This window comes from Lepus europaeus, chromosome 14, assembly GCF_033115175.1.
Source record: "Lepus europaeus isolate LE1 chromosome 14, mLepTim1.pri, whole genome shotgun sequence".
Classification (NCBI taxonomy): domain Eukaryota; kingdom Metazoa; phylum Chordata; class Mammalia; order Lagomorpha; family Leporidae; genus Lepus; species Lepus europaeus.
Genome location: NC_084840.1, coordinates 90148190 through 90168563, shown reverse-complemented (window position 1 = coordinate 90168563; position 20374 = coordinate 90148190). Strand labels below are relative to the sequence as shown.

Below are 20374 nucleotides of genomic sequence, written 5' to 3'. Positions count from 1 at the left end.
AGAGATCTTCCATCCACTGGTTCACTCCCTAGATGGCCACAATGGCTGGAGCTGCAACAGTCTGAAGCCAGGTGCCAGAAGCTTCCTCTAGGTCTCCCACGTCGGTGCAGGGGCCCAAGCACCCGGGCCATCTTCCACTGCTTTTCCAGGCCATAGCAGAGCTGGATTGGAAGTGCAGCAGCCAAGACTCAAATCGGTGCCCACATGGGATGCCGGCACTGCAGGCGGTGGCTTTACCCACTACGCCTCAGCGCTGGCCCGTGAAGGTTACATATTTTAATGGAGAGAATACACCTGCCAGGCCAGGCAGGCAGGCGGGCATCTGAGGAGATACTGAGAGTCAGTCTGTGTTCAGTCTGGGGCTTATAAGGAAATGAGGTCCAGGTCCAGTTCTTCCTGCCTTTCTCCTTCTCCCTCTCCTTCTCCTGGACAGAGTTTGCTGGGTGTGAAATAGGTAAAATTCCTCTCAAGGCTTTATTGCCCATTGTTCCCAGCCTGGTTAGCCCACCTGTCCCCAGGCAGAGGAGGTTCCCCTGGGGTGCCTTCTTTAGGGGAAGACTGTGACCACCTGTAAAGTTATGGGGTATGGACAGGACTTTGTAGTATAAAGTACTAGGTGAGGCTGGCACTGTGGCACAGCAGATAAAGCTACCGTCTGCAGTGCTGACATCCCATATGGGTGCCAGTTCGAGTCCCAGCTGCTCCACTTCCAATCTGGCTCTCTGCTATGGCCTGGGAAAGCAGTAGAAAATGGCCCAAGTCCTTGGGACCCTGCACCCTGCATGGGAGACCTAGTGGAAGCTCCTGGCTCCTGGCTTCAGATTGGCACAGCTCCAGCCATTGAAGCCAATTGGGAAGTGAACCAGCAGATGGAAGACCTCTCTCTCTCTCTCTCTCTCTCTCTCTCTCTCTCTGCCTCTCCTCCTCTCTCTCTGTAACTCTGCCTTTCAAATAAATAAAAATATCTTCAAAAAAAAAATACTGCTCAGCTTCCAAGGTGTGTTTCCAAGCCTGCTACATTCCTATCCACAGGTGCTTTGTTTTCCTTAGGCCCCTCTTACACACAGAGGCTAATTTCCAACTTCCTAAGCTAACATTCTTCCCTCAAGAGAAGTTACCCATAATCTTATGGGGGTAGAGTAGGTGAAGGTCTCAATTTGTGTATCTTCTAAAAGATGACATATGGAGGTACTGCTTCTTATGGATGTTCTTCTGTTGCTCTCTGTCCTATGCTGTTTGAGGTTGGCTCTGGTAAAGACTGTCCTGCATGGCCCAGAGGACTTGTCGTATCATCCAGTGGGGTAGGCTGGAAGCCCTATCCCATGACCATCTGGAGCCGAATGGCTTGCATTCTGTTGGAGGCAAAACCAACAAGAGCATTGAAGACACGTGACCCAAAGAGCAGCAGTAAGGGCATGGAAGCTTTAGTGCCAAGGAAGGGCAACAACCAGTATTCCCATGACCGGATGTCAGGTGAAAAATCCCAGCTTTGATCAGCCTGGTCCTGGAATTACGTGGCCTTACCCAAGAAAGGATGGCCATGTTCCTGTGCAGTCTGATTCACCTGAAGGCAACATTCTTCCTGGAGCATGGCACAGACACCCCCTTGGGCAGCAGTTAGCATGTCTAGGGTCTGCCTGTTTTGCAGGGCTGAGTTTAGCCACCCTAGCACAGGGGCCCTCATTGTGACAGCTTTTAACTGGGCAAAGGCTGTGTTTGGTTTTCTCCCAAAGGAGGGGGGCCTGCTCTGGCTTGCTCTTGAGAGCCTGATGCAGAACCTGATCCAGGAGCTTCGCTCTCTCTCTCTCTAATATCTAGGGATCTACAACCCAATAATCTGAGAAATGCTGGAACTATCTTAAGGGCTGTAGGAGTAGGAATTTGCTCTGTGGCCTGTATCCTCTTTAGAGCTAGTCTTCTCTCCCCAGGGGTGAGGACAGACCCTAAATAATTAACTTCCTGGAGGACTAGCTGTGCTTTCTCCTTGGATACCCAGTAGCCACATCCTGCTAGGAAGTTAAGGGTGTTAGTTAAATGCCCAAATCTCTGTTTTTGGGCATCACACATACTTGGCCAGGCCTTAAAGCCCACCTGATTACTATTAAGCCTAAAACCACCTCCTGTTAGTTCCTCTTTGCCTTTAAATGCATTAGCAAACGGGGAATAAAGTAGCAGCTAACTTGGACAGTTCTGCACAGGGTTTCAGAGTCATTCTACACCCATTTTGGGCTCGTGGAGGACTTGCTTATCTGTTCCCCAACCTGAAGACTCTTGTCTTGGGCATTTAACTAATACCCTTTACTTCATAGCAGGATGTGGCTACTGGGTAGCCAAGGAGAAAGCACACCTGGGCCTCCAGGAAGTTAATTATTTCAGGACTGTCCTCACACACATAGACTAATTTCTAACTTCCTGCCTAACACTTCCATCCATTGGTTCACTTCCCAGATGCTCATAACTGCTAACACTGGGCCAGGCTCAACCGGGAACCTGGAACTCAATCCAGGTCTCCCACCTGGGTGGCAGGAATCCTGTTCCTTAAAGCCAAGTTCTGCTTTAGCAGGAGCTAGAATGAGGAGCCAGAGCCAGGTATTCAACTCAGGTACTCAAATGTGGGACACAGGTGTCCTAAACACTGGGCCAAACAGCCTCCAAGTTTTTCCTCTCTGAGAGAAGGTATGTGTTGCAACCCACGATCTAGAAAATAAGACAGCTACATGTTGTCCAAGGAGGCAGAGATTGTGTATCTGAAACAAAACTGAAACTGAAAGAATTCTTTATTCCTCCATTGGTATATAATGTGTTAAGTCAGAGGTTGACAAACTTTTTCTGTACTAGGCCAGAGAGTAAGTATTTTACGTTTTATAGGTCATATAATGTCTGTCACATATTCTTGTGTGTGTGTGTGTGTGTGTGTAACAACTCTAGCCTGAGGGCTGTGCACAAACAGGCTGTGCTTGGGATCTGGCCTGCAGGCATAGTCCTTGGATTGGACTTACAGCTCTGAGAGGAGTCAGCATCCCTGTGATAGCGGACAGAATCTGGCAGACAGTATCACATACGGGTGCCACTTGTTTTTCATCAGAAAGGCAGAGTGACAGAGAGATCTTCCATCACTGTTTTGCTCCCAAATTGATCCCAGTGAAGCCAGGAACTTGAGACACTTATCTGAATCTCCCATTTGGATCTCAGGGGCCCAGTTACTTGGGCCATCTGTGCTGCTTTCCAAGGCATATTAGCAGGGAGCTGGATCAGAAGCAGAGCACCTGAGACTCCAACAGGTGCTCCTATGGGATGCTAGCATTGCAAGCGGCAGCTAAACCCACTGCAGCACACGCAGGCCCCCAGGGACCTTGTTTCAGGAGGAAAAGAGAAGACTGAGTTTGTATTGCTGTAGAGAACAAATGTGAGACCAATGAGTAGAACTTAAAGGAAGAGAAACTTTTGGTTGAAGACATATTTTTTTTCATTACAAGTATTAAAATGTGTTTACTTCTGTGGGAAATAAGCCTACCTGAGACCACCTACCCACCACAGGATAGACTCAGAAACATGAAAGAAGCAAAAAGCGAGTGGTGACTGGCCACTCCTTTATATCTGTCATGCAAAATTTCCCCTCCCCTAGTTTGAACAACTCCAAGAGGCACAACCTGAACACAAACAACAATGCAAGGGGAGGGTTAATGAGGTTAATGAGGCTTGAGTATAGCTGGGCAGGTAAAAAGGGGAGGGGGAGGTTACACTGTGGTTACTTAGTTGAAACTGTTAGGAAGTTAGAAATCAGCCTATGTTTGAGTGAGGGCCTGAAACCAAAAGTTTCTTCCAAAAGGAAATTAACAGCCTTGGAAGCAAGCTCTCAGAAGCCGTCCAGTACCTTATACTACAAAGCCCTGCCCATTCCCCGGTACTCCTGGGTGTGGGATTCCCCAAGAAAATCCCAGCTTCTGCTGCACAACACTGGGCAATCAGATTTTCTCATCCTTCTTCCAAGGAGGGGGTAGCATCTGCCCAGGTGCCAGATGGGGCTGCCCAGTCTGATAACACTAGGCAGTAAAACCCTGGAAGGAATTTTCCCTAATTCACACTCAGCAAATCCTCTCTCCAGGAAGAGGGAAGATAGGGAAGGAGAAATGCTGAGGAACCGATCCATTGCCTTAGAAACCCAGTCTAAGTGTACCTAGGTCCCTCTCAGATCCGTTCAGACGGGCACGTTCCCCCCCCCCCCCCCCCCATTAAACCTAGCTGCCTTGCTTACCACTCCTCTCTGTCTCACGTCGGAATTCTTTCTTGCATGAAGACAAGAACCTATTTTTCTCATCTCTGCTAAGTGAGCTCACCAGTTATTTTGTTTTGTGGGTTTTTTTTTTTTTGAAAGATTTATTGATTTATTTGAAAGTAAGAGTTACACAGAGAGGGAGGGAGAGGCAGAAAGAGAGAGAGGTCTTCCATCTGATGGTTCAGATCCCAAATGGCCACAATGGCTGGAGCTGCCGATCCAAAACCAGGAGCCAGGAGCTTCTTCCAGGTCTCCCACACGGGTGCAGGAGTCCAAGGACTTGGGTCATCTTCTACTGCTTTCCCAGGCCATAGCAGAGAGCTGGATTAGAAGTGGAGCAGCCAGGACTCGAACCAGCACCCATATGGGATACCGGCACTGCAGGCAGTAGCTTTCCCTGCTACATGACAGCTCTGGCCCCAGTGTTTTATGTTTTTAACTTAGCCCCCTTTGCTGTTGGAGACTAGACCATGGCGTCATGGCTGGCTGTACTTAGGCTAAGCTAAGTTCTTATAAAAACACACCATTGGTTTACTTTTAACACTTGTGAGCTGTCAAGCCCCATGTGTCTGGAAGTGTTTGAGCAGAGTGAAGGTTGCCAGGGTGGACTAGGGTAAGAATACTTTCCAACTCCAAACTTTTTGCTTGAAGTTAGACCACAGGAAAACGTAAACCAAAAAGGTTTTGAGTTTATTGTGTACATTTTTTTTTTTAACTACAGGCAGTAGATGAATAGATGGTTTTGGTTTTGGTCATTTTGGGACATTCTGTGAGTAGAACTATATACATTGCTAGGTAAAAACGAACAGCTACTGTGTTAGGTTTTAGGATTTTAGGGTTCAAAGAAGGAGACGCGGCGGCTAGTTAGGGAACACTTTATTTTGGGGGCACAGAATTGGAGGGTAGAGAGAGCCTGCCTGGACAGAGGACAGGGGTTTGAAGCCAGGCTTCATTCCATCTGAGCAGCAGGCAGAGTCCCTCCTTACACTGCTTGGTGTGGAGGTGCAGAGTGCCACCGGGACCCTGATAAGGTGGGTGCGGGGGCGTGCAGAAAGGCTCTTACAGTGCACTGGCTTAGCAGTTTGGAATGTCCCCAGGTGAGGGGATTCCCTGAGCCATCAACATTCCAGTAGCCCTTACATTATCTCCCTGCACCCAGTTTCATCAGGTCCGGGGGTTCAGGCCCAGTGTTCTCACCTACTGTGTCTCTGAAACAGGGCAGAAAGCCAGCTGAAGCTGCTTGTGGCAAAACTGCTGGGTCCTGCCTGAGCGGGGGGGTGGGGGAGTGTCTCCCAAGCGAGAGATCACATTGTGTGTGCCCTGCCCTGTAGGGGACTCTCCAGCTGCATTTCAGAACCAGAGAATCAAAGCTCCCACCTGTCCTCGCTTTCTGAGAGGAAGAGAGGACACAGAACAGCAGAGGCCCTGTGTGCTGCTTGGTCTGGGCACGCGCACAGCACAGCACAGCACAGCCATCTGCTGACCTGCCAGAGGGCCAGAAGGAAAGGGCTGCCTCCCCGAGAGCCGCACAGCGCTTGTGAAATGGGAACTTCAGCCAAGAAGCAGGGTCAGCCAATAAGGTCACCCAAAAAGGAAGGCTTTTCATCACCCAAAGTGGCTCTTGGGTTTTATAAAACAGCCTAAGTCGGGAGGAGCGGGCCCTCGGAGACTTTCTAAGGGTGACTCATGTCCTGTGGAGGAAAGGGAAAGGGGCAGTGTGACAGAGCTGGTAGGAGCAGCAGCACAGCCTTTGCTGTCCCCTGTCCTGCCAGCTCCCCTGCCACCTCCAGTTCCCTTGCTTCTCGTAGAATTTGAGGGGGGATTAGAGGGCCTCCCTGCGACCTCATGTCATACACATACACGCTGTTTGTGCCTCTAGGGGAGGGAAGTAGAGCAGTGCAGTGACAATTCCTGGCATTACTGGTGCGCCTTGCTCCCAGGCACTCAAGCACCAGTGTGTGAACTTCCAGGTCCTTGAGCTTCTGATTTCCTTGCGACGCTGGGTATTCCATTAGCGAGGAAGTGTGTGTGTGGTTGAAAGTGTAGCCCTCATGTTGTGTAGGTGCAGATCTCGGCTTCTGCTTCCTTGCCGTGAGACCCTGAACATATTATTTTGTGCTTCAGTTGTTCATCCTCAAAGGGGGAATGATCGTAGGGTCTACCTCATAGGATTTCTGTCAAGATCAAATGAATAATGCATGTGATGCATTTAGAAAATTTCAATAAATGAGAGCTATGATAATTATTACCAGTTTTGAGATTGATGAGGAGACAATATATTTGAAAAGTAGGTTACTGTTTCACCATCCAGCTCATCTAAGACTAACTAGGAGAATTTCCCCTTAAGTAGCCACATGGCTTATCAGAAAAGCCTCTTACCAGTCAGTTTTGTTAAGGCCTTCTTTTGTTTTGTTTTTCTCAGGTGGGCAGAAACAGCGGATTGCAATTGCCCGTGCTCTGCTTAAGGTAAGCCTAAGCCAGTTGGCTGGGTTGGGGTTGTTTTTGTTTTGTTTGTATTGTTTTAAATTAGGAACCTTGTAATTTGTAATTTACTATTTTTCTTCTTTCTTTGGATGGGGATGGTAAAGATATGGTTGACAGTTATGGTGAAAGAGAAGTTGGCACTTCCCTTGGGTACATGTTCTCCAAATTTAACAAATATTTCTTTCTTCTTTTCTTCTTTTTCTTTCCTTTCTCTCTCTTTCCTTTTTTGAGACTTATTTATTTGAAAGGCAGAGTTGCAGAGAGTGAGAGATCTTCCATCCACAGGTTCATTCCCCAAATGGCCAGGCAAGGCCAAAGCCAGGAGCCTGGAACTCCATCCAGGTCTCCCTCGTGGGTGGCAGGGGCCTAAGCGCTTGGCCATCTTCTGCTGTTTTCCCAGGTGCACTAGCAGGGAGCTGAGTCAGAAGCAGAGTACAAGGACTCCAACTGGCAGGCATATGGGATGCTAACTTCGCAGGTTGCAGCATAGCCTGCTGCACCACAGTGCTGGCCCCAGCGAGTGTTTGTTAGGAATCATGAGCCCAGGAATGTGCTAGAGCTGCAGAGGGAAGAAAGTGTAACACAGGGGCCTCCCATCAGGAAGCATACAACCTACTGAAACAGTGACTATCGATTCAAAATAGCAAACCAGAACGCATGTCTGTATCACCTGCAATCAGCTGCTCAGTTGAATGACTAGGACAGACTTAACATCTAAGCCGGACTCCCAAGGAAGGGAAGAGCCATTTTAGCTGAAAGTTATCTATTTTTAAAGAAATGAAAGGCTTCCCCCTTGTCTCTTCAGGGTTGTAGGTTATTTAAAAATAAGCAACACTGTTGGGGCCGGAGCCATGGCGTAGCAACTAAAGCTGCCACCTGCTGTGCCAGCATCCCATATGGGCACCAGTTCCAGTCCTGGCTGCTCCACTTCCAATCCAGCTCTCTGCTATAGCCTGGGAAAGCAGTGGAAGATGGTCCAAGTCCTTGGGCCCCTGAGCCCACGTGGAAGACTCGGAAAAAGCTTCTTGCTCCTGGCTTCAAACTGGCCCAGCTCCAGCCATTTTGGCCATCTGGGGAGCGAACCAGTGGATGGAAGATCAATTCTCTCCCTCCCTCCTTCCTTCTCTCTCTCTCTCTCTCTGCCTGTCACCCTGCCTTTCAAATAAAAATAAATAAATAAATAAGTATATAAGCAACACTGTTGAAGCATAGTTTATACACCATAATATTCACTCATTTTTAAATATATTTTTCGGTGACTTTAGCAAATTTACAGAGCTGGCTTATACACAGTTTCAGAGTATTTCTGTCATCTCAAAAATATCCCTCATGCTCCCTTGCCGTCCTTCCTGGCTCACATCCCCGGTCCCAGGAGGCCATGAAACTGCTTTCTGTTTATCTAGACTTGCTGTTCTGAGCGTTTCAGATAAATGGTATCAGATAATATATGGTCTTTGGCATCTGGCTTCTGTTACATATTATTGTGTTTTTACATACCTCTGCTTCCTAGCCTGCAGCAGCTCTTCTTTCTTTATATGGCTGAGATGTGTTGGTGTACTCCTGTTTATCCAGTCACTGGTGATGCACATTTGGGTTGTTTCCAGGTTTGGGCTCTTGTGAATGATATAGGAAAGAAATGTCTTCACCTTTTTGTGGGGATGTGTGTTTTCATTTCCTATAGACATATTCTGTGCAAAGCAAGAATTTAAGGTGTTATATATACCAGCTCACTCTTAACTCTTCCATCCTGTGGTTCACTCCCCAAATGACCACACAGCCAGGGCTGGGCCAGGCTGAACTCCATCCTGATCTCCCACATGGGTTGCAGGAACTCACATACTTGAGCCATCATCTGCTGACTCCCTGGCACATTAGCAGGGGGCCGGATTGGAAGCAGAGTAGCTGGGACTTGAACTGGCAGTCTGGATATGGGACGATGGCATCCCAAGTAGTTTAACCTATTGTGCCACAGTGCCTCTTCTTTTTTTGTAGTAGTAGTTTTTCTGAGATATAATTCACACACTACATCACTTACTTATTTAAAGTAAAAATAACATGGGGCTGGCAATCTTGTGTATCGGGTAAAGTCACCGTCTGCAGTGCCAGCATCCCATACTCAGCACCAGTTCTAGTCCCAGCTGCTCCTCTGCTATGGCCTGGGAAAGCAGCAGAGGATCACCTAAGTCCTTGGGCCCCTGCACCTGCATGGGAGACCTGGAAGAAACTCCTGGCTCCTGGCTTCAGATCAGCTTGGCTCCAGCTGTTGCAGCCATTTAGGGGCTGAATGAGTGGATGGAAGATGTCTTTCTCTCTGTCTCTCCCTTTCCCCCCTCTCTCTGTAACTTTCACATTAATAAATAAATCCCTTTTAAAAAAAAAAGATTTTTATTTATTTATTTGAAAGTCAGAGTTACACACAGAGAGGAGAGGCAGAGAGAGAGAATGGTCTTCCATCAGATGGTTCACTCCCAGTTGACTGCAATGGCTGGATCTGCACTGATCCAAAGCTAGGAGCCAGGAGCTTCCTCCGGGTCTCCCATGCTTCTTCCTGGTCTCCCACATGGGTGCAGGGGCCCAAGGACCTGGGCCATCTTCCACTGCTTTCCCAGGCCACAGCAGAGAGCTGAATCGGAAGTGGAGCAGCAGGTCTCGAACTGGCACCCATATGGGATGCTGGCGCTTCAAGCCAGAGCATTAACCCGCTGGGTCACAGCACCAGCCCCCAATAAATAAATCTTTAAGAAAAATACAACTCAGCATGTTTTAGCATATTCAGAGTTGTATGTCCATCACCATCATTAATAATTTTATTACATCTCAATCACCCCCAGAGTCCCTCTGCCCTTCAGCAGCCACACATACCCTCTTGCCTATTAAAACATTTCGCATAAGTGAAACGTAATATGTGGCTCCTTGTGTTGGCCTTCTTCCTCTTAGCTTGTTTCCAAGGTTCGTGTACATTGCAGCATATGCAGAATTTATTTCTTTGTGTCGCTGAAAGTTTTTCTTTTTTTTCCTCCTACAGAACCCCAAAATCCTTCTCCTAGATGAAGCAACCAGGTGAGAATATCTTAATCAAATATGTGATTAATTGTATTCAGCCAAATCCTGGGTCTATCAAACCTTCCCATTCTGTACTGCAAAATACAGAGTAAACAATTGAAAATGCGCTTCCCCCTTGTCCTTTAAAGCAATAGAGACTGAATGGAAATCGACAGTGAGAGGCCAAGGGCAGACTGAGTCGTACGGCTGGGGTTCTAGTACCGTCACACATGGGACGCATTCCCAGTCCCTGGCTAGCAGCAGCTGTGCAAAATGCTCTTCTGCTTTCATCACAGTCTAGTTTTATGGGGAATCAAGTCCCAGGCTTCTTTCTTACCGTATCTTTTAGCCCAAGAGTGGAAATTTCTCTTTAAAAATTTATTTACTGGGGCCAGCATTGTGGCAGCAGGTAAAGCCACTGTCTGCAGTGCAGACATCCCATATGGACACTGGTTCAAGTCCTGGCTGCTCCACGTCTATTCCAGCTCTCTGCTATGGCCTGAGAAAGCAGTAGAGGATGACCCAAGTCTTTGGGCCCCTGCACCCATGTGGGAGACCTGGAAGAAGCTCCTGGCTACTGGCTTCGGATCAGCACAGCTCTGGCTGTTTCAGCCAATTCAGGAGTGAACCAGCGGATGGAAGGCCTCTCCTCCTCTCTCTCTGTAACTCTGACTTTCAAATAAATAAATCTTTTTTTTTTTAAAAAGGATTTATTTATTTATTTGAAAGGTAGAGTTATAGAGAGAGGGAGAGACAGAGAGAAAGAGATCTTCCATCTGCTGGTTCTCTCCCCCAGATGGCTGCAGTGGCTGAGGCTGGGCCAGGCAGAAACCAGAAGCCTGGAACTCCATCTGGGTTTCCCGTATGGGTGCAGGAGCCCAAGCTCGTGGGTCATCCTTCACTGCTTTCTCAGTTGCATTAGCAGGGAGCTGAGTCAGAAGCAGCGCAGCAGGACTAATTGTGGCTCCCATATGGGAATCTGGCATTGCAGGTGGCTTAGTTCACTGCACCACACGACAGCCCTAGTAGTGGGTATTCTGATCACAGTAACAGCTCACTAATACTGAAGGGCCGCCATGCGCGCTCCAGGAAGCACATGAATAGATATAATCTGCACAGCACTGACCTCTTTGCCTCCTCCCATGTGTGTCTCTGTACCAGTGCCCTGGATGCTGAAAATGAGCACCTTGTCCAAGAAGCTCTAGATCGGCTGATGGAAGGAAGAACAGTGTTAATCATTGCCCACCGACTGTCCACCATTAAGAATGCTAACATGGTTGCTGTTCTTGACCAAGGGAAAATTACCGAATACGGGAAACATGAAGAACTACTTTCAAAGCCAGATGGGATATTCAGAAAACTAATGGACAAGCAAAGTTTTATTTCTGCATAAAGAAGCAATCACTGGTCAACTGAATGCGAGAGACTTAACACAAAAGAGTGTTGCAGAAAGAAAATACTTACAGACTACATGAAATCTGTGAATTATACTTCAAGTTATTTGAGATATGTCTATTTTTTCCACAGTGTGTAAAATATGTTTCCAGATGTACCTGTTCTCGAGGCCTTTTTTATTCAGAGTTTTAATAATTATACCTTTCAAAATGTCTATAGCACTGAAGTTATTTTTGGGTTTTATACTTTGTTTCATCTTGGAAAGTTATAATTAATGTGGCATGGCACCCCATTTTCTTCTGCCTGCTGTCATATACTATAGCTATTTTCAAATGACAACTTTTAAAGGGAATTATAAATAAAAGGCCTACTTATTTTAGGCCAGTTTACTATTCATTGTGACCCATCCACTTTGGGTCGGTAGGTAGGTGGTGAAAATGAAGAGCTAATGCTTTATTTTACCCTGATAATCTCGTTAAATGGACCTGCCTTACACACAGCCACAGTGACAGGGAGAAAAGAGAACACGGCTATTACCTGCATGCTGAGTCCTCAGAGGTGTGAGGGTCGAGGAATATGTGTTCCATGGGATGTGCCAGTGTTGGAAAGAGGGCGTTTTCAACATTTTGAGACATGAAATCCTGATGAGTTTTATAAAAGGAAGAATGTTTACTACCCTGAACAGGAAAATTTCTATTTTCTAATCTTGGAATTGTTATTCTGCAGAATAACAAGAAAGCTTCAGCATGCATCACTGTCCTGAAAAGAAGACATTAGTAATCCCTTTTCTTTTACTTATGCTCAGAGTTTTAGTCACTTAAATGTCTAGAGGCTCCTAAAGCCATGTGACCAACCCCTGCATTTGCCATACTTTGTATGACTCCTGTTAATCTGCTGCTGCCGCCTCAAGAAAAAAAGCACCCAAACCTTAAAGTGACTATGCTGGGATAATTAAAGTGGGGGTTTCTCCATATGTGAAGTGCTCACTAGTCCTGATTAAACTGGAATCATGCAACACATGAAGTTGTTGTATTTCATTCTCCTTAGGGAATTTATTAATGAATGAAATGGACTCAATAAATCAATAAAAGTAGTGACGTTTGACTTACAACACATCTGCATCTGTAATGATCATTTTATCATTTTACCAGACTTTTCATATACTTTTTGTAGAATTTGCTAGTACAGTGTGGTTCTCAAAAGCCAAACAAAACGCATTACAAGGTTGAATCTGAAGGAAAGCTCTGTGCCATAGAAATATTTACAAAATTGAATTTGATCACTGTGTTTTCTTTTCTAATACAAGATATTCAACTGTGTCTTTAGGTAGCATTTTGGTCATCCAGTTTCTTTCCTGCCTGGTCCAGCAGCCCCCACTCCTGAGCACCACTGTCACCCTGTGGCTGTCCTGTTTGTGCTACTCTCTTCTCAACATCTCTCTCCTGGGGAAAACGCCCCTCCGGCCATGGCTCCGTTAGGTCTATGGCCACGCGGAAAACCTTCACCCCGTTCCTAAGGAAGCCCAGCACCACCTCCTACTCGGTCTTGCTGCGGTTCAGCCTCACCACCACCTCCTTTCTCATCTGCTTCGGCTTCACACCGCAGAGCTGTGACAGCTCCCAGGTCCGCAACCTCACCAACTGCTCCTCCACCCCGTGAGCGGCAGCGATGCCAGGGCTGCAGCCTGCTTTGAGGACTTCGCCCACAGCCTGCTGTGAGCTCAGAGGCTCCTGCATGGTCAAACCTCTGGTGGGCCGTGATGCTGCCTGTGGGCCTGTCGGGCAGGTGATCCAGACGGTGGTGGGCCTGCGGCTGTGGGCACACAGGGACGTTCGGATGAAATGGCTTCTGGACTGCCTGCCCTGTAGCTGGTCCTCCGCCTCTACAGACTTGGCGAAACGCCGGCTCGGCTCTACTGTGACGTCAGTACTGCGCGCTAGCCCCGCTCCGTCCCCGCCGCGCGTCTGACGTCATCACTAGGCGCCCGCCCCCGCCTCTCGGCTGTTCCCTTTTAACCCGCCAGTCTTGCTTGTGTTCCACGACTGGAACTGCCTCGGGTCCTGTTGCCGGCCGGTGCTTTTCCGCGGACCCGGGTTCTGGGTCCCGAAGGGGCCCGCTGGCTGGGGTCGGGGCGGATTACACACCTCTTGCGGCGTATTTCAGCTTCACTTGATTAACTTCCTACGTTCGGGGAAAACTGGGGTTTGTTGGCTTCCATAAAGTTTCAGTTTGACTATATGACATTTAGCATAAATGGCTCCATTCTGGTTTGTCTGTGTGTTGAGGGCCAGCTCAGACGGTAAGTCCAAAACCATGGTTCCCATAGTTTTCATGTAACAATGTCTACCTAATGCTAAGAGCATTGGCGCTACTCCCTGTTACTGTAATTCTGGGTTTCCACTCTTAACATATCATGCATACATTACAATGTCCTCATGATTACACTTTTTTTTTTTTAAGCTTTTTACTTATTTGAGAGTTACAGAGAGGGAGAGACAGAGAAAGGTCTTCCATGGCCACGACGGCCAGAGCTGGGCCAATCTAAAGCCAGGAGCTTCTTCCGGGGAGATTTTGGGTCATGTACTGCTTTCCCAGGCCGTAGCAGAGAGCTGGATCAGAAGAGGAGCAGCCAGGACTCGAACCTTTGCCCTATAGGATGCCGGCACTGCAGGCCGAGGCTTAGCCTACTGTGCCTCCGTGCTGGCCCCATTCTGTGTGATCTTGACATAGCAGTTCAGGAAGCCATTAGTTTGTTCATTAAAGTTATAGAATTTCTTACCCAGCGCAGAGGTATGATAGTAGTTCCAGAAACTGGCATTAGAATCCTTTTGTAAATCTCTTTAAAGAAAAAGTAACCCTGGACTGTGGCTCTTTGTAGATGCTTCAAAACCACTGTCTGTCTAGGACAAATACTTAGAACAGCCATGACTGGAAATAGGACAGTTCATTATAACCAGCCATTGACATTGACAAAATGTAGTTCTTCCTGTGACATTCATAAAAACCAGAGTTCAGACTGATAACATTAGATTTATAGGAATCTCATATGATTTTTGGAATACTCACGTCAATAGGGTATCATAAATATAGCTTAAAGTTTAGCAGCACTTACAGTTTGGTAATGCTTTTAATGTAATTTAACATACAAGTACATCCCTTGTGACTTTGCAAAGATCCAACTGGAAAATCCCAAATTCAAGGTCAAAATAAAAAAGACTCCAGTTGGAGTTTTATTTGGGCATGCTCGTCCAAAATGTTAGAAAATTTAAAACATTTAATTAGATATGATCTTAGTGGTCTGTTTTAGCAAGATGATGAAAGATTTTAAAGGCAAATATATTTTGCCTTTCACAACTGTGAACAGAAACTTTACTCATATGAAGAAGACACACTTTTTTTAAATGTAGAAGCTGAGAGAAGCTTAAGGATCTGATGCCCAGTTTCCTAAGTCCTGAAAATCTTTTTTTTTTTTTATGGAAAATACATTTAAATACACAGTATCCATGAGCCAGTGGTGTTTGTTTTTAAATATTGATTTATTTGAAAAGCAGAGTTAGGGAGGGAGGGAGAGAAAGAGATCTTCCATTCACCAATTCACTCCCCCAAAATGGCAACAACAGCCAGAGCTGGGCTGCTCCTAAGCCAGGAGCCAGAGTTTCTTCCAGGTCTCCCACATGGGTGCAGGGGCTCATATGGGCCATCCTCTGCTGCTTTACCAGATACATTAACAGGGAGCTGGATTGGAAGTAGAACAGCCGGGACTTGAACCAACACCCGTATGGGATGGCAGGGTCACAGACGGAAACTTTACCACCACAACACCGGCCCCAATCCAATGTTTTTTTTTTTTTTTTTTTTTTTTTTTACAGTTACACTTCATGTTGTGTATCAAGATACCTCTATTGTGTAAATATAGATAAAAATTAGGATAATGATCCATTGTATGTGATAAATGAAATAGTATGGTTTCTTTCCTTAGAGGGACACCTACACATATATTCCCACAGCACTCCATATCTGAGACTGTGAACTACGATGGCAAGACATTTGGATCTTCTCTCCCTGCCAAAGTCATGGAAGCCCTAACATTGGCTGAAGGTAGGCATCGTCTTTCCACTCGCCTCTGTTAGCAGTTCTGATTGGAGCCCGGATCTGCCATGGAGATGGGCATCTGTGCTTCCTCTGGAATACCTACACTTAAGGGAATAGAAATGGCTAGCTGTCTAGTGTTTCAACTGTAATTGAGATACATAATGAATTCGAGAAGCAGTATGAGTTCATTGCAGCACAGTCACATTCAGTCTTAAGTGGCTTTAGGTGCCGTATATGAATAGTTAGTTCAATTTGAAAAGTTGATTGGGTATATGAAGTTTAGTTTAAAAAAAAAAAAAAGGAGTCCCATGCGTCACTTGGCAGTACAGTCAAGTCGTACCTCCATTTCTGGATCCTGTGTAGTACCCAAGAGGCTGTGTACACAAATTCATGAGGTTACCACTGTGATGTGCCTTTAGAAGGTTCTGTTGGCAGAGAATTAATGTGGCAGTTGGAAGATGCAAAGAATACAAGCTTAGAAAATTAACATTAAGGGGCCAATAGTAGCAAAATGGGTTAAGCCAACACTTGTGGCACTGGCATCCAGTATCAGATTGTGAGTCCTGGCTACTCCACGTCCTGTCTGCTCCCTGCTAAGTGATGGGGAAGGCAGTGAAAGAGGACCCAAGTGCTTGCATTCCCGCTCCCCATGTCAAAAGACCCAGATGGGGCTCCTGGCTCCTGGCTCCTGGCTTCGGCCTGGTCCACACTTGACTGTTCTGGACCATTTAGGGAGTGAACCTGCTGATGGAGCATTTTGCTCTCTTTCCATCTCTGTCACTCTGCCTTGCAGGTAAAGAAAAACAACTTGAAGGATCAGGAGCTGGGCAACAGAGTAACAACAAAATTCAGTGTCCTCAGCATCTATTTCTATTAAGGAATCAATTCCAGATTTTTGTGATTTTCTGGAACAGTGTTTTTCACTGTGGTAACTAAAAAGTAGTTTAGTGGTTCAGGCCAGCATTTAAAAAAAATAATAAATGGAATAAAATGCAAAATATCAGAGTGAATCTCCAGTAATACTATTTATACCATGAAGAACAGTTTTGAAAAAGTTTAAAATACTTTGTTCTAGAGGAAGGAATATTTCTCACCAACTTGAACTTTTACATCTTTACCCATAAGTCCTTGGGGCTTTTGTTTTCAGACAACTTAACTGCTAACCTCTGTCATGCATTGTTTTAAATAAATAAATAAAGATTATATATATGTGTGTGTGTGTGTGTGTGTGTGTCAGTTTAAAATGTGATTAAGGGGCTGGCACTGCAGCATAGCAGGTTAAGCCGTGGCCTGCAGTGCAAGCATCCCATATGGGCACTGATGCGAGTCCCGGCTGCTCCACTTCCAATCCAGCTCCCTGCTAATGCGCCTGGGAAAGCAGTGGAAGATGGCCCAAATCTGGAACCCTGCACCCACGTAGGAGACCAGAAGAAGCTCTTGGCTCCTGGCTTTGGTCATAGCGACCATTTGGGGAGTGAACCAGCAGATGGAAGATTTTTCTGTATTTCCCCTCTCTTTCTTTTACTCTACCTTTTGAATAAATAAATAAATTTTTTTAACATGATTAAACCTTTTAACCTACTCCTGGTCCATGCCATCAGACTCTGTTAGTAACAAATAATACATACATAGACTCAAACCTAGAAATTCAGAGGAGCAAGTCTCTTTAAAAATAAGGATGTGTAAACTGAACAGGTGTGTGAACCTAAGACTTCTTCCCCGCATGGGAAAACTACCAAGCTCTGTGTAAGTCAAGCCCTTAAAGACTCTCCCTTCAGGGATCTAGAGCTACTGCAGTGCTTTCAGGAAAATGAAATTACTGTGTGGATGTTCCAGTTCCACTAAAAGCCTTGACATGTTGACACGGTTTGATATTTCAGCTTGTACATTACTGATTTCTTCTGTTTTGTACTCCCTCTTCCCTGCCATTCTGCCTTTAAGCAGAGAGCAATCTTAAATTAACTGAATCTCTAGGGCTGTTAACATGTTTATGAAAGTTTACTACCAGACATGGCAATGGGTTAATTTAGTTTTAATAGTCTTAATAGAGAATGTATTTTGTATATCTACATAGTGAAGTAATTTATTGTACCTTTAAGCAACTCCTTTTTGAAAATGAAGTTATTTTTAGGAACACGATTTTTCTTTGAAATGTTTAATGAAAGTGAGAAGTTATTTGTGTTCCTTGGTTAAAAAATTATGCACATTGCTAAGTTTCTTATAGAGGGCAAGATAACCTGTTTATAATAAAAATGAAAGAATTTTTTTCAGATGTGTTAGTCATTTATTATCTAAACTGCTGATATTGCTATAACAAACTTAGAATGCCACGGTGTAGCGGCCTAAAATACTGGGAAAAGTAATTTCTTTTTGTGATATTTATGATGTTATTAGAGATAAACATCAAGAATCAGTAATCTAGAAGGAAAACCTGAGAATTAACAAATCATTGTCTAAAGAGATACAGAACGTTATCTGATTATACAAAATTAAAATACTAATTTCCCCATGTGTAGAGAAAAAAAATGAACCAATTTCCCAGAGGAAGAACAAATATAACTTAGTTTGCCATGATACTCATGCTTGCTTCCCCACAAAGGGAACTGAAGTTGAACAGAAAGTGTGGCGGCGCTCTTGGTGACCCTGTAAGGAGGTGGGCTTGAGACTCCCAGGCACGGCCACAGGCCTCCTGCCCAGAGGGAGGATGGCAGAGGCTGTGATTTATGAGTCAGAACTGAAAGAATTCTAAACCTAAGCCCAAGATACATTTTTTGCCTTTGGATGTATTTCTAAAGTGGCTATCAAAGTTAAGTAGAGAACTTTGTTATCTGTTTTGGTATTTTGTTAAGTTTTGAATATTCAAAAGTAGCTTTTGCTGTGAATACTATTTGCTGTGTATGACAGTTACCTTTTTTGGTGAAGCACATAATAAAGATGTTGGCGTATGGGGCCAGTGCTATGGTGTAGTGGGTGAAGTTGTGGCCCTTAGCACCAGCGTCCCATATGCTCCACTTTTATTCCAGCTCCCTGCCAATGTACTTGGAAAGGCAGTGGAAGGTGGCTCCTACCTGGGCTCCTACCACCCACATGGGAGACTTGGAAGAAACACTTGGTTCCAGGCTTCAGCCCAGTGCAGCCCTGGGCTTTGTGGCCATTTCTGGAGTGAACCAGTGGATGAAGATCTCTCTGTCTCTCCTTCTCTCTCTCTGTAATTCTGCCTTTCAAATTATTAAATAAATTTTTTAAAAAAAGATTTTGATATAAAGAAATTTTAACAGCTTGGCCTATTCACACTTTAAACCCCTCTTATTTTTCTTTTTTTTTTTTTTGTTTTGCATTTTATTTTTTTTTCACTTATTAAACTTTTATTTAATGAATATAAATTTCCAAAGTACAGCTTATGGGTTACAATGGCTTCCCCCCTCCCATAACTTCCCTCCCGCCCGCAACCCTCACCTTTCCCACTCCCTCTCCCCTTACATTCACATCAAGATTCATTTTCAATTCTCTTTATATATAGAAGATCAGTTTAGTATATATTAGGTAAAGTTTTCAACAGTTTGCGCCATATAGCAACACAAAGTGAAAAAACTACCGTTGGAGTACTAGTTATAGCATTAAATAACAATGTACAGCACATTAAAGACAGAGATCCTACATAATATTTTTTTAAACTTAATTAATTTTCTATGCCATTTCCAATTTAACACCAGGTTGTTTTTTTTCATTTCCAATTCTCTTTATATACAGAAGATCAATTCAGTATATAATTAGTAAAGACCTCATCAGTTTGTACCCACACAGAAACACAAAGTATAAAAATACTGTTTCAGTACTAATTATAGCATCACTTCACATTAGACAACACATTAAGGACAGATCCCACATGGGGTGTAAGTACACAGTGACTCCTGTTGCTGACTTAACAATTTGACACTCCTGTTCATGGTGTCAGTAATCTCCCTAGGCTCTAGTCATGAGTTGCCGAGGCTATGGAAGTCTTTAGAGTTCGCTGACTTTGATCTTATTCCGATAGGGTCATAGTCAAAGTGGAAGTTCTCTCCTCCCTTCGGAGAAAGGTACCTCCTTCTTTGATGGCCCCGTTCTTTCCACTGGGATCTCACTAACAGAGATCTTTCATTTAGGTCTTTTTTTTTTTTCATGGTATCTTGGCTTTCCATGCCTACAATACTCTCATGGGCTCTTCAGCCAGATCCGAATGCCTTAAGGGCTGATTCTGAGGTCAGAGTGTTGTTTAGGACATCTGCCATTCTATGAGTCTGCTGTGTATCCCGCTTCCCATGTTGGATCCTTCTCTCCCTTTTTGATTCTATCAGTTAGTATTAGCAGACACTTGTCTTGTTTGTGTGATCCCTTTGACTCTTAGACCTATCAGAGCCATCAATTGTGAGCTGAAATTGATCACTTGGACTAGTGAGATGGCATTGGTACATGCCACCCCTCTTGTTTTTCTTTAGTTGATGATCAACTGAGTGTTCATGTTGATGAAGGTGGATGGGCTTGTCTGGCCTGCAAAGAGAAACTGATTATTTGGAAGATTTCTCTGTCACCTATTACTAAGGTAACGATTCTTGAGAGAGCTTGAAGGAGATAGAAGAGAGGGCTGTCAATTGGTTCTTACCTTTGACCTTCATTTTCTAGTCAGTAGAGGGTAGTGATGTGCTTCAGGCTTTATGGGTTAGCATTGCCATAGTAGCATGAAATGCCAAGCATGTATACACATTTGTGTATTAAAGAAAAGGCTTTCCTTCTGTTAGTAATTTTCAAATATCATTTACATTTAATAAAATCAGAGCTATTTTTAATGAACATAATGCCAATCAGTTCGCTGACTGAAATCTAAGACTAAATGCCATCCATATAAGCTAATGAACTGTGGGTTTGCTTACTTCTGGGAAGAGAGAACTATGTTTTGTTGATTCTACTAAATAATCCTTAATAAACCAGGAAAAATGATATGGATTGCTGGCTCAGTTTAGAGTTGTCAACTTCCCACAGGTTCTCATTTGTGTGTCTTCCGTGGCCTCTTTCGGTTTTGTCACATCTTAGGCACATTCTCTTGCA

At 44.8% G+C, this 20374-nt stretch overlaps 1 protein-coding gene and 1 long non-coding RNA gene across 2 annotated transcripts in view; both read left to right on the top strand.

Moving 5' to 3' along the window:
• Nucleotides 1-12308, top strand: part of ABCB10 (ATP binding cassette subfamily B member 10) — a 41674-nt gene extending 29366 nt beyond the window's left edge. The window contains exons 11-13 of the mRNA XM_062211106.1: nt 6699-6742; nt 9786-9820; nt 10964-12308. Coding sequence (XP_062067090.1) covers nt 6699-6742; nt 9786-9820; nt 10964-11195 — 311 coding nt within the window. The 3' untranslated portion in view covers nt 11196-12308. The remainder of the gene's footprint in view (nt 1-6698; nt 6743-9785; nt 9821-10963) is intronic.
• A 932-nt stretch (nt 12309-13240) lies between these two features.
• Nucleotides 13241-16780, top strand: LOC133773922 (uncharacterized). The gene is made up of 3 exons (XR_009867979.1): nt 13241-13496; nt 15177-15295; nt 16643-16780. It is a non-coding gene; the product is annotated as an uncharacterized LOC133773922 (long non-coding RNA).
• Nucleotides 16781-20374: the final 3594 nt, after the last annotated feature.